A 17,274-nucleotide genomic window follows, 5' to 3' on the forward strand; every position below is an offset into this window, starting at 1 on the left:
TCACAAAATTCTTTCAGTAAACCTTTCTGAAGTTTCCCTGTTTTCTCCAAAACTGGGTGGTGCCCCGACTTAAATTTAAACTCACATATTGTAAATTTAAATGTTTTTGTGAAAGGTATACTTTCACTCCGGTGGAATGCTGGCATTCTTCTGTTGATGATTAATTAGTTATTATTTGACACCGATTTACCCTTAGTCGTTGGTTAGTAGTGCTTGTGAATGTAAAATTCTGACCTAAAACTAGCTGTTTGGATTTTGGACGTCAGCGATTCCCTTTTTTGACCAATCAGGAACAAGTCTGCAAGTCACCCCCTCCCGCTAACTCCCCTCCCCGCTGCTGGAGAGAAATCTCCCCAGCAGCGGGGAGGAGAATGCTGAAGTTGAAGAGCCATCACTTCTCTGTTTTTGGCTGTAAACAGCCACATAGTTCCATGCACAAGCTTCCCATCTCGGAAGAAGACAAGACTGAGTGGCTAGAGTTTATTTATGAGGGAAATGTACCAGCTACACTCATTGTGCATGTTTGTGCTAGTCACTTCACAGCAGACTGCTTTTCCAACTTTGGACAGTGCAACAGAGGGCTAGCAAATAGACTGGTCCTGAATCCAGGCGCAATACCAACCATCCAGCAACAAACCTCAGACCCTGGAAATGTGAGTATTTTAAATGCTGTGTGCTGTGGAGCAGATGGAAGAGCTTTTCCTCAGTGTCCCCCCTGTCTCTGTGTTAGCTTCAGGATGCTAACTTTGGCTGCGGTTCGCCTGTTGTTTTGGCCTGTTACGGTAAACGAGCTTTGCTGTTTTCTAAACATTGTGCACTCGGAGCTCGTGGTGCCACTCTCAGTGACGCGGAAGAGCAAGACGGTAACAGCGGTGTCTCATTTACATATGAAGGTCACACCCACTAAATCAGAGTGTTCTGAACAGAGGGGCTATGAGAGCCTGGAAACAATGCTGCTGTGCTTGATTTATTGGCTTTTTGGACCAAAACATGTTACTACCATTTCATGAGACATCAATGATCCATATTAAACTGCAGAAAAGGAGCAGAATATGGGACCTTTAAAGATGAGCTTACAAGCAGAAATTGCCTTTGCACCTGGTGTTAAAAAACAAAGGTATATCTGAGTTAAGTAAAAATAAATGAGTGAAATTAAAATAATCATCACATTTAGTAATTTACCAGAAAGACTTTTATTTGTTTTCTTGTTTTTTAAATCTATATAATCGTTCTTTTTAAAGCCTATACAAGTTTAAGTTGTGGTTGTGTTGAGGCAACAGTTAACACTTTTTGCATTTGATATGTTTTGTAGGTAAATGTGAACACTTCAACTAACAGCCACACCCTGCTGTCATTATCCTCAAAGACAGACAGCAAGTGACTTGAGGTGTGCTGAAGACACTCCTTATCTGCCTGCTCACAGCGCTGTGAGTGCTCACTCACTCTCCCACTGCTCTTGGGGCAGTATATCATCTGTCATGGCTCTTAACGTCCCAGGACTGGTGGCCACCCTCATCTTCTACCTGCTGGTGCTGGGGATCGGTATCTGGGCTTCTATCAAATCCAAGCGGGACAAAAAAAGGACACAGGCAAACCATGCAGACATGGCCCTGCTGGGAGACAGAAAGATCAGCTTGGTGGTCGGCATCTTCACCACAACAGGTGAGCTTGTTGATGAGCACTTTGACAGGATGGTTTGAAAACACAGTCTTTCATAATGTGGAGTAGATTTGGGTTAAATGTATATAGTATACCTCGCTGTTGTGTTTACATTTCAATTTTTGTTTGCATGAGAGCATGTGATTAGGATCTACTTTGAACTGCACCCTGGGGCAGACATTTCAAAGTAGATTAAGATGGGTGTGATATGTCCTCAAATCACCTATTGAAGATTGAATACGCTAAAAAAAATAATTCAAGACAACTAGAATATATATATATATGAGTTATCTCTCAGAGTTAAACTGTGCTTTTTTAGGCTTTATACTGTCCCTCTGGTGCCTGTGATGAACAGGCAGAAAAACATACCCATTTTTCTCACTCTGGTGTTTTAAGAAACTCTTATTTCAGCCTCTGTCTAACAAGCTTTGTTTTAGAAGTTGTCTCTTTCAGGCCCCCCACCTACACACACACACATACATGCACACAAAACCCCTTACCTCTGATTGGCTAGCTTTCTGGAGGCTTGTCAGGGGAAGAGCTAGAGACCTCCTGTTTGGAGGCTGTCCCTGAACCAGTTTGGAGACCCTTATGCAACGTGAAGTAATGCAATTGACAAGTTTTGTATTTTTCATAGAAAAGATTTTCAACCACCATAAAGCAAAGCTGGGTTGATTCTTTGTTCTTTGTTTCAAAAGAGGACATATCTCTTTATCCACAAAGGATGCAAAAAACAACTGCAAAGTCATAGACAGGGAAATAGTTTTATGGAGCCTAGAAGTTGAGCCCTGTGAATGAAAATGCAGAGGGTGGCACCAACTACTTTGGGCCAACAAATCATTTGAGGATAAGAGAAGTGTTTTTCAAAGTGCCCTTAACAATATTTTAGTTCTTTCAACAATTTTACTGTGACTTTATTTCAGGATCATTTAAGGATGTTTTGTCAAGACTCACGTCTTTCTAACAAATCACTCTATTTTCCTCTGTGGTTGTAACATTTTATTTACTCGTTGGCACCATGCAGCTACCTGGGTTGGCGGGACGTTCATCATTGGAACGGCTGAGACAGTGTACGATCCAAAGTTGGGACTGATCTGGGCTGTGATGCCGCTGGCAGCCACACTGGCTTTCATTCTTGGTAAGGTTTGTTTTTTTTGACTTGCTGATTAACATGCTGCAATTTTCAACTTCATTATCAAATGTTTTCAACAGCATACAGTCTGAAGTGCTTGGCAAAAAGGTACAACATTTAACTGTGAAGTAAATATTTGTTATGCCATAACCAGTGTCAGGTTCCACATAAGCAGCTTTTAAAGCGAAACCTGTCCCCCTAAGGATATGCAAGTAGCCTAGCAGGTTAAAGGCAGGTTGTAGATTCACTCTGTGTGTGTGTGTGTATATATATATATATATATATGTGTGTGTACAAAACGGCTCTGGGCTTGTTTGGTTTCAGTTCAGTATATTTTTGCACTTCTGCACAGCTTCTTTTTTCTTGAGTTCTATTAAACTTGTCAAAGAGTGAGAACCTGTTCCTTTTGCTCAGCCTGTTCTTCTGAGATTCCCACACTCCTTACTGTTGTCACACAGACGCCACAGGCAGTCCTGGCTTTTTTTGTTTCTCCTCAGGCTACATGACTGATAATCGCAGGGTTAATGTAACAAAGCAGACACATACACCGGGGAGCAATTCACCACTTAAACTGACAAACATGTTTTTGGAGAAAGAAGGAGTGTCAGAAAGTCAGGAATCCACAGAAAGATCATCACAGACAGGCCTGTGTCCCCAGGTGGTTCGTTCAAACTGGAAAATGTCTCACAGTGGGCTGATCACTGCACCAGCGTGCAGTCTTTAGTTTCTTTTCCACCTTTTGCTCTGATTTGTTCTTAAAATGATGTCCCACCTCCTCTGCTTTGATGTTTGTTGAATGAAAAATTAGGAGAAAAATTTGCCAGCTCCGCTTCGCCTCAAACTGCAACAAGCTGCAAAAACTGCTCCCTTCAGTTTCCCCACAAGACTTGAAGACCCTACAGTGGTCTCAAAATACACTGTATGTAAATCATGACAGGGCCTCTCTAAGGTTACGTTTGAATCAGATTCTGAGGAACAATTGTCTTTGACATAATTTCAGTAAAAATCAAGTATCCTCAACTGTATGTCGTCTAAACTTGAAGACTTTTTAACATCGTAAAATTTAAAGCTGAAGTCATTACCAAAGATTGTATTTATTTATAACCAAAGTGCATTCAGTTTCCTCAAAGTATCAACCATATCTGGTTTTATTCTTCACACCAGGCGCTACCTTTTAACTTTCTCCCACCATTGATTTTCCAATTTTTTTCCCAGGTGGACTTTTCTTTGCTGAGCCAATGAGAGACAAGAAATATGTGACCATGATGGACCCTTTCCAGATCAAGTATGGAAATGGGCTGAGTGGGCTCCTGTCTGTGGGGCCTCTGATGTCAGAGGTTATCTGGGTGACGTCGACACTGATAAGCTTGGGTGAGATTTTTATCAGATTACATCATTACATGGACTTCAGGTACAGTCTGTAGTTAATTAGCAGCGTATGTATTTTATATATTCATATATTCATATTTATTTTTATTTTTTAAGAAAAATGTGTTGTTTCAAAATATAACAAGATTTTTTTTTTGCCTGAATTGCTTTTAAAAAGGCAAAAAAATATCCCCAAATGGGTTGAGAAAACAAATTAAATTAAAATTTCTTGAAAAAAGACTTACGCAAGAAAAGTGTTTACCTCTCGGGAATTCTCAGACATTTTTGTTTGTTTTGTAATACCTAAAAAAAGACCCTTTTCTGGACCTACTAGAGACATGGCTCATTTTCATTTATTTATTTATTTATTTTTTAAAATTTATTTATTTGCATAATAACCTTTCATAACCTCAAGTATGTATATGTATATAATATGTATGTAATCATCATATATCAATCTGAAGTTGGATCACTGCTGCTGTCTAATGTACTCAAAAGTACCTGCAGCCCATCTGCAATTTATTGAAATTTTGACCAACCAACACACCGACGCATCTTGCAGTCAGTGGTCAATACACATTAGTTGTTTATATTAAAGCTTGCTTGCACTCCACTTAAATGTATGATACCATCATAACCTTTATGAAGGAACTGTATGGACATATGAGGACGTAGATTGACTTGTGACTCTTTGACCTTACCTGACTCTGTTTTGGAGTGTTTTCGGGGTGTATAATAAATACTAGGCTTTTTAAAAAAAAAAAAAAAAAAAAAAAAGAAAAAAAAGCTTGCTCGCAAACATTATAATAATCAACAGTAAAAATAACTCAAGTAGGATGCATACAAAAGGGATATCTTGGCTACAGCATGTTTGTATGTGTGTTTCACAGGTGTAACCATGAGTGTCATCCTGGATTTGTCCTACGCTGTGTGCATCTGGATCTCTGCTGCTGTGGCCATCATCTACACACTGCTGGGAGGTCTCTACTCGGTTGCCTACACAGACATCATTCAGCTCAGTCTGATTTTCATCACCTCGGTAATTTGTTTCTCTACATCTAGGACAGTTTAAATTTATAGCAACGACCATATTCCTATAAAATCAGTATCCACAGTGACTGCCAAGACTTAACACACCAAAAATACCACAATGTAAAGAAAAAAGGCCACAACAAATTACACCAACATCAACATTGAGAGTTGCCAAAACATCTTTTTTTCTGGAATAAACCAAGTACCTTTGGTGTAGAACTACGATATTCCCACAGGTCTCAGCTGTGCTTACTTTGTAGATGCTAGAATACTGTAAACAAACTAGAAACACATCCGAGTTTTTTTTATGTAACAATAGCAAACCAAGCTGTAAACCAAGATGCAAACCATGTAAAGTGGCATGTAGTATGAGACATTTTCTCTCTGTGTGACTTATTGCGCTCTCAATCTCCTCAGTGGCTCTGCATCCCTTTCCTCCTACTGAGTCCCACCTCAGTCGATATTACCACCACATCTTTTAACCACACCTACCAGGCCCCCTGGGTTGGCACTCTGACCGCAGACAGAGCCTGGAAGTGGATCGACATCTTTCTGTTACTGGTAAGGACGCGAGAAGCTGCTGCTGCTTTGAAACCAAAGGAGACAGCTACACTCAACCAGTCACACCAGAAGCACATGAGTAGAGTCCATGGAGTGGACACAGGTGGAGAGCACAGCAGTGACTCCCTGAGGACAGATCCCACAGTATAATAATAGTACAACACACAAGTTGTGCAGTTGGTTCCAATGTTTGTGACCATGAGATGTGTGAGATAGAGACATTATTTATAAATCTTAAGCTTTCCTTTATTTATGCATCTAAGTCAACTTCAATGGAGAAAATGTGCAGCTAACATTGGTTTGTATGCTAACAAGAAGCTGTTACTATTCATCATCTTAAAACGTTTTTAATGAGTCAAACTTAACATAGATATTCACTTAACATTTAAAAACATTTTTACTTTTGTTTTCTTAAAGCCAATACTTCACATGGTTTCAGTTAACGTTAAGTGTGACGGCTTATCATTTTAAGCTCAATAAGTCTGTTGCCTTTCTGAACCTCTATCAAGGTGTTATCATCTGTTGTTTTGTAGAGTGTTGGAGACCTTGGATTCCAGGACTTTCACCAGAGGACGCTCTCCGCCTCCTCCTCAGCAACAGCTAAGCTGCGATGTTACGCTGCTGCATTTCTAATACCCACTTTTGGAATTCCTCCTGTGCTCATTGGGGCAGTGGCTGCATCAACAAGTAAGCAAAGTTATCAATACACACACACACACACACACACACACACACACACACACACACACACACACACGCGCGCGCACATGCATTCACTAGGGCAAAAAAGAAGAAGAAAATTGTAGACCTGCACCAGGCTGGGAAGAGTGAATCTACAATAGGCGAGCAGGCTGGTGTGAGCATCTGGAAGAAAATGGAAGACACAGAATAGAATAGAATAGAATGGAATAGAATAGAATGGAATAGAATAGAATAGAATAATATAGAATAGAATAGAAAATAGTTTATTTATCCCAGAGGGGAAATTCAGGAGGAGTCATAGCAGCAATCAAGAAAACAAAAGTCAGAAAGTGTATAGAAAGTGCAATAAGAAAATAGATGATGACAGCTTGTCCATCATTGTCCAGTTCAGCCAGTCTCCACCTCCACAGGGTCCAGGACTGAGCTTCTTCAGCAGTCTGTTCAGTCTCTGTCTCCTGGATCCTGTCTGCTCACAGCAGGTGAAGCTCTTCCAATGTGGCGTTGGTGTCTGGAGTTAGCTCTGTTAGCCATGTCTGTGAATAGCATAATGCTACTCTGCCCTCTGGTATTCCCTCTGTTGCTCGGTTAGCACAGCTAGCTCATCCATCTTATTGGAGATAGATCTTACGCTCCCAATAACGATAGATGGAAGGACAGGTTGATGTCATCACTTCTTAGCTCATATCTGAGAACCAGCCTGCGTCCTCACTTCCTTCTTCTCACCTTGTGGGAAACATCAGACCTTGCACCAGTTAGCATTTATATGCTACAGGCTGCTAACAGCTGATTTCACATGTAAACAAAGCAGCCATAGTTACATGTAGGAGCTCCAGACAAACAGGAGCAGAAATAGTGAAAATATCACTGAAGCCACAAAAAGTTTGGTGTCCATGGCCAACAAATGAACCATAAAAAGTAATGAACTACTCAAAATACAAAGATGGCGAAAAAGAAACGAAAAAAATGACAAGAAACGGACAAAGAAAACAGAGCTGCTGCAGCAGGCAGCCACAACCAACAGGGCGGTGGCTAGCAATACAAGACCATTAATAATCTCCCTCCATCTGGGGCGCCATGCAAGATCTCATCGCATGGGGTCAAAATGATCACGAGAACAGTGAGCAAAAATCCCAGAACTACACAGAGAGACCTGATGAATGACCTGCAGAGAGCTGGGACCAAAGTAGCACAGGCTACCATCAGTAACACACTACGCCCAGAGGGACTCAAATCCTGCAGAGCCAGGCATGCCACCCCTGCCTAAACCAGAACATGTCCAGGCCCATCTGAAGTTTGCCAGAGGGCACATACACTGTTAAAAAACATACACTGTAAAAAAAAAAAATACTATAATCAAACACTATAACACAGAAATGCATGAAATAACATGAATACAGGACTAGATTTAACAGTCAAAATGAATTAAAACATAGTATTTCATGGTTTATAAATGTTCATCATACTGTAAAATAACACATATTCAGTCCAAACACATGTATTAATATGTAATTTTAGAGAGATAAACCATAGTTTAACAGAGTTTTCCTAAATTATTACAGTCAAACACCTTCAATAAAGTGACTTTGCAAAGAGTTCTGCAGAAAAATACCATTATTTTACAGCATACACTTTTTTTGTGATGGTGTTTTAAAACCGTGAGTGAGGACGGCACACAGAGGATAAAAGACTCTGCTGTACATTAAGGTATTGCATTTGGGGAATAGGCCAGCTGTGCAGCATTGCATGGACTGGCTGTGTAATCTTTATTACACTGTCATTAAAAATTGGCTAACATAGGACAGACCATTACCACATTTCATCTGTTAACACAAAAACACTGTAAAAATTACAAGGTACAGTGTCCACACCATGGAACCCAGCTGGTCCACCCTCTGGGGCACAAACATGCTCTGCCCCCTGTACAGCAGGGTCTCATATCCACATTGTGTCCTTCTCACTCATGGTTAAAAGAGCTGTCACAATAAAAATGACTTCTGTGAAATAAAAGGAAAATAGTCAAATTTAGAACAAAAACTGTTGGAGGACAAAGTGGCCAGTGACACATGAGAGGATAGTGTTATTAGGAGAAGAGCAGTGTGCACTGTTTGGAGGTTTCTGTTATATTGCAGTTCGATTCTGCAACCGATTAAGTCCTTGTTTTGTTTTGTTTTGTTTTGTTTTGATTTTCTTTTTCATTTGATCTACACTCAGTACCCAATAACAAAGCAAAAAAAAAAAAAAAAAATTCCTATCTCTCTGCTGTCTCTCAGACTGGAACCTGACCACGTACGGTTCACCATCTCCGTTCGAGCGAGGTCAGACAGGTCTGATTCTACCACTCTCCCTTCAGCACCTAACGCCCTCTTACATCTCTGTCGTCGGCATCGGAGCCGTGGCTGCCGCTGTGATGTCATCAACTGACTCTGCCCTGCTGTCTGCAGCCTCCATCTTCTCCTCAAATATCTACAAAAAGATCCTGAGGACCAAGGTAAACATGGAGAAGAGATGGAATCAGTGATCAGTTATTGAGCTGATTAAATGTGATGTCATTCAAGATGTTCTGGTCTCTGTTAGATCACAGAGATGTGTTGACAGGTGTTACATGTCCCCAAGTTGAAGTAATGTTCATCAAGTGGCACAGCGTGTTCTCCGGGGACTCCTTTTGAATACTTCTGAGGCCCCAAGAGTTGTGAACAACCCCCCCCCACACACACACACACACACACACACACACACACACACTTTCTAATTTTCCTGCTGAGTGTCCTGATTCACATCTGACTATCAGAGCCTTTGATGAACATGTAAATTCTCTGATCATAGACTGTATAAAACATGGACATAGCCTCCGCAACGTCACCCGTCTGTTCCTGAAATCATGAAATGAACCCAATCCGCGGTCGCAGCCCCATGCACTATGACGTTGGTGGATCAGGTGGATTCTCAATGAACAGCAACTTTTAGCACTTCAGCATAGGCTTCATTTTTATGAAGCCTATTTATGATGTTGCCCCTTGTCTCTGACGCTCAGATCAAAGTACCAGACCTCCAGCAGATCCACAGACAGAGTAACAGAGCAATAAACACCTGCAAACATTTTTAAAAACTGAACAGTACCAACTTTAACATTTAAATACAAGCAGCAAAGTTAAAAAAGAGCTAAGTCTTCCTCATTTAAATTTGGATTTCTGACTCATTTGAATATAGACACTTTATCATGACAGTAGTAACTAAAGCATTGGTCTCATGAAAAAAATGATTGAATGTGTGACTAACAGGTTGAAAAAGGACTCAGCTGTTGCAGTAAAGAGCTGTGATACCAGACAAAGGTGTGTGAGTGTATAGTGCCCCCTATTGTGCTTGGAGCACATTACATGTCCCAGTGTTATGTTAAGTTGAACATGCACTGTCATAATTACACAAGCATGAAGCAGAGGGGGCAGGGAGAGCTACCAAAACCTTGTTATTTTCACTGTTTTCTTTTTATTAGGCTTCCGAGAACGAGATCCGGTGGGTGATTCGCATCTCTGTGGTGTTTTTTGGCCTGGCTGGTACATCGCTCACCTTCCTGCACACTGGTGTCATGGCTTTCTGGGTCCTGGGTGGAGAAATTGCTTACATTATGATGTTCCCACAGCTGGTCTGTGTGCTCTTCTTCCACATCTCCAATGGCTACGGTGCGTCCGCAGGATTCTTTCTTGGTTTCTTTGTGAGACTTTTGTGTGGAGAACCCTTGATAGGGCTACCGCCTGTCATCCATTTCCCAGGATGCACCCTTGAAGATGGAGTTTACGTTCAGTACGCCCCTATCAGGACTATCTGCATGCTGGTTGCTTTTGGAACCATATTGCTGGTCTCCTACCTGGCCTCTCTGCTCTTCAACAAAGGACTTCTACCTGAGAAATGGGACGTGTTTCTGGTAAAAGTTCAGCACCCAATGCAAAAACCAGCACCAACAAATGAAGCCGACAGAAGTGGGAGCTACAAATCACAAACGCAACATGAGACTGGTGGAGTCCTAGATCCAATGCTGGATTCGACATGTTGAAAATAATGGCATCGTGTGATATCACGGTAAGAAAATGTTGCCTCTAAGAACAACAAATGAATAATATGATGCACAAATAAACTTGATTAAATTATTTAAAAGAGCTCAGAGAATAACTTTACTGGGATGTTTAGAATTAAAAAGTAATGAACTAGAAGTGAATGATGTATTATAGATGACAGCTCCTCTGTTGTTGTCGTGAGCAGGCATGAGTTTACAAAACTGTACCTACAATAGACACTGTACTAATGAATCAATACAGAAATGAAGCATGGGTAGATGGATGGTGTATCCTCTGTCTTTATCAGTCATTATTTGTTTTCCTTTTTTGTGAAAAAGGTTGCAAATCTTGACGTGTCTTTCCTAGAGTGAGGTTCACTCAGGGTCTCCTTGATCTGACTGCGTTATAAATTTGTGGGCCACTTCCCTAATACTGGCATGAAGAAGAGACGGAGTTCAATGAAGAAGAGGAGATCCAATGGCAGCTTCAGTCCAACATCTTTATTTGAAGTTGACACAACGATGGCACACAGACAAAAAACCCTCCTCTCCTCTCTTCTCTAAACCTGATGTCCTAGCTCCCTTTATACTGCTGGAGCATCTTTGAACGCATGCAACTAACCATTTATGGTAAACAGACTCTGTGTCTGTAGCTTGTTTTTCTGTAACATGTAGTTGCCGGGCAAGACACCTTGGTCAAGACAGGTGTAGGCACTAAATCTTTCAATCCTGGTGAAATGAAGAGTCATCTCAAGTACACAGCTAGGCTATACTTGTCAAAGGGTCAAAGGTTGGCTCCTGCAGGCCCCTGGACCTCTGCAGGCTGCTCTACAGCTCACTCTAAATGAATCCACTCAGAATGAATCCTCAACAATCTTACCTTGAGACACTGTTTCTATGTTTTGTTTTGTTGACTTACAGAATCCCCTGAATAAAGGGATGAACCCATCATCAAGAAAACTCATCATTGCTTTGGGCAGAAAGAACAGATGACCTGCAAAGTGTTAAAACCTGTTTGCTGACACTCAGACACTCATCACACATCACACACATCACACACATCACACTCATAAGCTTACTCAAAAAATTGCATTTCAGATATCAACAACATACAGTATGTGACATCAAATAAAAAAAAAATCAGGAAATTAAACTGTTAAAATGAACTATCATAAATAATATGATGGACATATTGTTCATCAAAAGTGTTCGCTTGTATCTGTTGCCTTTTCCTCTGTTTGATCTGGCCTTTAAGCATTCTTTTGCTAAAATTTATGTCATTTTAATAGCATTAAATACACAACGAAAAATTATTTCATTTTTCGTTGTGTATTTGATGCTATTGAAATGACATAAATTCTGAGCAAGTATTTACCTTAAGCTTTGTTCAGAAAATATTTTATTAGAGTAAAGTTGAGCCACATTCACCTGACAAGTCCAGAAAATTGCAACTCTTAAGACATTGAAATTCAAAAATGAGCCAGAGTTGCTTGAAATTAGTGGAAAAATTACTGTAACTTTGGTAAAGAAAAGTATTTAAGTGTCTCAAACTAAAACACTATCTTTTTTTTTTTTTTTTTTCTTAAAGGTATTTTTATTGCCTATAGACTTTTCTCCTTCTTCAAAAAGTAAGACATCAACATCTGCTTGGATTTCAGTCTTGCAGTGTCATCATCTACTCTGTCTGATCAAGACACTATCCCAGGGACAAAAACACCAGTCAAAAACAAAGTCAAAAAAAGGTTTTGTCATTTTGACCTAGAAGTTTTTATAGGGGGACTTACAGTGGCTGAGTGGTGCAAACCAAAATAATAATTACAAAAAAAATGTTTGGAACACTTTTAAAAATGAAAAAAAAATCCATTATGCAAAACACTTTAACTAGAGAAAAAAAATTGCATAAAAAATTTACATCTTGCAAAACAAATCTACATTTTGCAAAAAAATTTTACAAATGAAAAAACAAATGTACAGTTTGCAAAACACTACACGTGAAAATACAAATTTATGTTTTATAGAGCACTTCTATGAATAAAAAACATTTGGAAAAATCATATTTACATCTTGCAAAACAAATTAACATTTCTTGAAATAAATTTCATTAAATGACACTACCCGAATGGAAGAGCAATGTACTAAATGCTGAACCTGACTCAGAAGTGGTTATCTGAGTGCAAAACACTTTTACATGTCCTGAAACAAATGTTACAAACTTCGTCATTTTGGTTTGCACGTCTCTCTGTTCTCTCTCTGAGCCATGGCAGTCAAGTCTCCTGTTTGAGCCAGGAAACTACAGCACCACTCTTTCCAGCCGTCCTTCCAAAGTAAAATTCTCTCATAAATTTACTGTTAAGTTATAATAAAAATAATAATAATGAAAAAATCCTCTGCCTCTTCAAACTTTACCCCTTACTGACTGATTTAATTTACAATTGTAAAAAAAAGTTCTTACCAACATATGATGACTTAGTGCATTTGATACGACCCTTGGTATGTGTAGAATATGTATCAACAGGCATCAGTGGAATACAAAGGTCAGCTCAGCTGCATTAAGACCTTACAGGGTATGTCACAAATTCATGACAACAGGCATCAAGGGGTTAACTAACAAGAATTTCCACCTGCAGCAGCCTGGGTGGCGGTTGTTGGGAGGTTGCCAGCAGCGGAAATAAACCATAGCTGTCAAGTCTCCCATTTTGGCCGGTAAACTTGGGTATTTAACCCCTTTATACCAAAGTGGGATGGCTTGCAATGAAGCCAGAAAATGTCCCTTATTTTCAAATCCATAAGTTCAAAAAAATAAAATAAAATAACTTTTTACATGACTGTTTGATAAACTTTGAAAGCTATGCCACATACTGGACCAGCTTTCCAGCTTTATGGTCATCCAAACCCAAATACTTTAGAATTGCTTTCTGTTCTTATTTCCTTTTGGCATTTGTGTAAACTACTGATCTGCCTCGTGGAGACTTTATCCTCAGCTGCAATGTTGAATTGGAGTACAGGCTGCTATAGCTCTATGGCCAGAAGTTACGTGCTAATTTTCACTAAATGCTTATGAAATTCTCATGAAATTTCAGGGGTAATTTTAAAGAAATGAGTAAAAAACTTTTTCTAATTATTACCTAAGTGCGATGAAATTTGCGATCCTCTAAAGTAGAGTGTTACCAAAGACTTTGACTCTGATCACGTTCCTTGTCATGCACTGTTATCTGTAAAAGTGCGTAAAAAGATGTTTTCAGTGCAGGAAATGAGCAGCTGCCCTTTCTTAAGAAATGATGACAGTACTGAGATCATATCTGTGCTTGGACAGAATTTCTGTGTAACATTTGGTATCCACTGTAAATGTTGCATATTTATATTGAAATGAAATGATGAAATGAATATACAGATCATAACCATCAATTATAGCCTAAAGCTTTTATCAAAAAATACACTACAGAGTGTTTTATAAAACATTAATAACAACAAATATCACTGACGTATCACTATCACAGGAAGACAAAGTGTATAAATGATAATCAAGATAAACCCTCAGCAACCAGCTCTACAATGGCTTTAATTAGAGATGCAATGATGTATGATGTCACTTTTTTAAGATAAGTCATAACATAAACCATATATTATTAAAAACAAATTACTGAGGAAGAAAAAAGTCTTTATTGAATTCTAAAAGCTAGGATGCCTCCCTGTAAAAAAGCTTTATGAAATACATGGAAATGTGGATGGTCATAAAGGGATGAACACATTCTGTTTAATTCCTTTTCATCTTTTCACATGTTGAGCCTCATGTTGATGTCTTATTTTTATGAACTTATTTCTTATGAACAACAAAAGTTTTCATTCTTAAAAACATTTGTATTTTTTTTAGAAAGTGACAGAAATTCCACTGAGGGCTGATAGACTTATTAACCACTAGATATTCAAAGTAAAATATCTGAAAATATGTTAAAATATTTTGCAAATAATAAAAAGAAATCATTATTAATGGAATTGTGAATTTAGATAATGAAGATGTAAATTCAATTTGGTTCATTAATACATTTAGTATTTACTGTTTTAAATTATAGACTCAGCCCTCTTGGTTAAACAAGCAGCCTCCTTTGGCATTTTCGGGTGTGCATTGCAAAATCCCCCACACATAGTAAACACATACATGTAGACTTGATAGGAGGAGGCTGAGGTGAAGGTGGTGGTGTTTAACCGGCAGCAGTGGAGTGTGGGTAGCAAAGGTGTGGCAGGGATTAGCGAGAATGAAGACGTGTTAAATACACCATCATATTGTTAGAAAGAGCTGTGATTGGTTGATGTAGTTGGAAACATCAGCCTGTCAGCTGATAACACCTGGGCGTATGACTTCTGTGGTTATATCTGAGCTGATGTACAATATATTTTTTTCTTTCTCTCTGCCTCCATGAAGCTTTCTGTCTAAATGTCATCAACATTCACTGCTGGTTCATCGTTACCATTGCTCTCCATTTTACAACAACACACAGCAGACAGAAACTTGCCAACAATGTCTTTTCTGATGAAAATATACAGAGATAGATCTGCAAGAGGACTCAGCTTAACAAACATAAACGACAGGACGCCGAGATCTTTTGATTGAGCCACCCTTGCCGCTGACAGGAAAAAAATGATGGCTGGCAGGAACAGAAATGTGTAAATAAGCAGAACCAGAACCAGAATTCCAACAATTCGGCGTTTTTCATCAGAGGAGACTGAGACAGAGGCAGAGAGAGCTCTAAGGGTCCCAACCAGGAAGAAAATAAACAGTGGGAAAGGAATGATGAAGAAAAAGGAGAAGATGATCAGTGCAACTGAAGAACCAACCAAAGGAAGCACAACAAAGAAAAAGACAGGGGGTATCACCCAGACCACGACACAGACGGCCACAGAGATCTTGATGGTTCGTCTGAATCTGTACCACAGTGGGTGGGCGATGACCAAGTATCTGAAATACAAGAGGAACAAACTTTCTGTGAGGAAGAGCAGGACAATACTGACACTGGAGCAGGAAACACACAGATTTTAGACAGATAGTTACCTTTCCAGAGAGACACACACCATGAAGCCAACACTGGTCGGTAGAAGACAGTGGTAGATAAGTAGCACAATACCAAGGGACCCTGACTCAAGAACAATCAAACAGCAGAGCTGAAAGAGGTCTGTGATGAGAAGGTTGATGACGTAGATCGGAGCAACGTGATCCTTTCGTACCTGCAGGAAAATTTGTAAAAAGTAAAGAAGCAGGTGTGAACATGTATTGCAGAATCAGCCATGTATGTGTTTTTCATGAAACTCTGATTTTCTTGTTCAAGAAACATTTGTGACACACTGGTATGTTTTAAGAATAACATTAAGACTAACAACAGCTTTTAAATCTGCATATCATTCACAAATAAGGGAGTCATTCTGGTCCAAATCAAAGAAACTACACTGTTAACCTGGATAAGCTGAATTTACTTAAAAAATACTTTTAAAACCAGTAACCCTAAAAAAATAAGTAATGAAATAAGTTAATTTAACTCAACATCTTAAGTAGCTACAATAATGATAGAAAATAATTCTTCTTAATGTCTTCAATCAAATAAACCTGATGCTTATCTGTTAAATAAATCATTGATCATGCCACCTATATTCCATCAAAAGTAACCAAGTAAATTCAATTAATCTTGACTATGTTGTTTCAACCAAATTAAAATCCTTTCATTTAGCAAGACCCAAATTTGTTGAACCAACTAATTGTAAATATGTTGTGTGAGCATAAAGTTTTGGCATTAATATTACTTATTTGCGATGTGTGGGTCCAACTTAAATTTGTAAAGGTTCTTCTAACATATGCTGATGCCACAAGTATGCTGTGACGCACAGACAAACAGTCCATGTCATGTGGAGCACAGACAACCTGTACCACTGCTGCATGTCTAGAAGTACAGCAGGGTCTCATATTGACTGTGTCCCCTCCTCACTCACAGTTACAAAACACAGTCACAGAAACTAATGATTTTAAGTTGTTCTTACTTAAACATTAACAAAAGTTAAATATACTCAGAAATCATCAGTTTCAACACTGAAAACTCAGACATTTGAGTAAATTGAACTTACTAACAAATTTTTAATTTTCATAGTTAAATCCAATGGAGTAATTTGAACTTTGGGGTTTACAGTAGCAGTTACATGAGGAGTTTTTCGTCTTTCCGAATGGAATCTACATAGCAGCAATCGAGACATTTAATATCAATTAAACCATACTATTAAAGGTACATTTCAAGAAAAAATCTGAGTTAATCAAATCTTCAGGTGTCAATTTCTGTTGTCCCAAAGTTTAAGTTTCTTTATCATTATTCGATCAAAGCAAATAAATAAATTGACTTGTTTTACTTCTATCTTTCTTTTTCTTTCTCAGCAGCTGAAGAACAAGTATTCAACAAGTGCACAAGCTCAACTCAAGTTTGAGTAAACATCGAAGCAAGAACCCCGATCCAGATCCAGATCTTCTACAGACAGATCTGCAGTTGAACAGAAGCATGACATAGACAGTAAATCAATAAGGTCAGAACATACTCACCAGAGAGTAAAGAGCAAAGATGGTGACGAGTGTCAGTGGAAGGCCAATAGAGATGATTGTGCATGTTGTAACATGCATTATAAATTCAACTTTCATGTTATACTGGTCCTCAGTGGAGTTTTTCTTGTCATAGTTTTCATAGGTGAAGGTGGTGTTCCTGTCATCTTCCATTCTTCAGAGAGTAGCCTGAAATTAAGAACA

The 17,274-nt window shown here is 39.0% G+C and overlaps 2 protein-coding genes across 2 annotated transcripts; one reads left to right on the forward strand and one right to left on the reverse strand.

Annotated features, from left to right (window-relative positions):
• The first annotated feature begins 1,478 nt into the window (after positions 1-1,478).
• Positions 1,479-17,108, forward strand: LOC141795325 (high-affinity choline transporter 1-like). Its single transcript, XM_074676161.1, has 9 exons — positions 1,479-1,662; positions 2,684-2,797; positions 4,007-4,162; positions 5,050-5,198; positions 5,609-5,752; positions 6,286-6,439; positions 8,725-8,942; positions 9,945-10,528; positions 16,915-17,108. Exons 1-8 carry the CDS (start codon positions 1,479-1,481, stop codon positions 10,500-10,502), a joined length of 1,677 nt encoding a protein of 558 aa, XP_074532262.1. The 3' UTR covers positions 10,503-10,528; positions 16,915-17,108.
• LOC141795246 (G-protein coupled receptor 4-like) lies at positions 14,931-17,244 on the reverse strand. Its single transcript, XM_074676061.1, has 3 exons — positions 17,074-17,244; positions 15,550-15,722; positions 14,931-15,456 (listed from the first exon to the last, which is right to left on the reverse strand). The coding sequence occupies exons 1-3, from the start codon at positions 17,242-17,244 to the stop codon at positions 14,931-14,933; spliced, it is 870 nt and encodes a 289-aa protein (XP_074532162.1).
• Positions 17,245-17,274: the final 30 nt, after the last annotated feature.

Source organism: Halichoeres trimaculatus, unplaced genomic scaffold (assembly GCF_033239565.1).
Source record: "Halichoeres trimaculatus isolate MK-OKI-2021-1 unplaced genomic scaffold, fHalTri1.1 fHalTri1_scaffold_8, whole genome shotgun sequence".
Taxonomy (NCBI): domain Eukaryota; kingdom Metazoa; phylum Chordata; class Actinopteri; order Labriformes; family Labridae; genus Halichoeres; species Halichoeres trimaculatus.

What these genes read in the sequence shown, in the direction of transcription:
- LOC141795325 (XM_074676161.1), top strand. Translation starts at nt 1,479, where the DNA reads ATGGCTCTTAACGTCCCAGGACTGGTGGCCACCCTCATCTTCTACCTG. An exon ending in GTCTGATTTTCATCACCTCG is followed by an intron (nt 5,199 to 5,608) that starts GTAATTTGTTTC and finishes CAATCTCCTCAG; the next exon opens with TGGCTCTGCATCCCTTTCCT. An exon ending in TCGACATCTTTCTGTTACTG is followed by an intron (nt 5,753 to 6,285) that starts GTAAGGACGCGA and finishes GTTGTTTTGTAG; the next exon opens with AGTGTTGGAGACCTTGGATT.
- LOC141795246 (XM_074676061.1), bottom strand. Translation starts at nt 17,244, where the DNA reads ATGGAAGATGACAGGAACACCACCTTCACCTATGAAAACTATGACAAG. An exon ending in TCTTTGCTCTTTACTCTCTG is followed by an intron (nt 15,723 to 17,073) that starts GTGAGTATGTTC and finishes ATTTTCCTGCAG; the next exon opens with GTACGAAAGGATCACGTTGC. An exon ending in GTGTGTGTCTCTCTGGAAAG is followed by an intron (nt 15,457 to 15,549) that starts GTAACTATCTGT and finishes CTTGTATTTCAG; the next exon opens with ATACTTGGTCATCGCCCACC.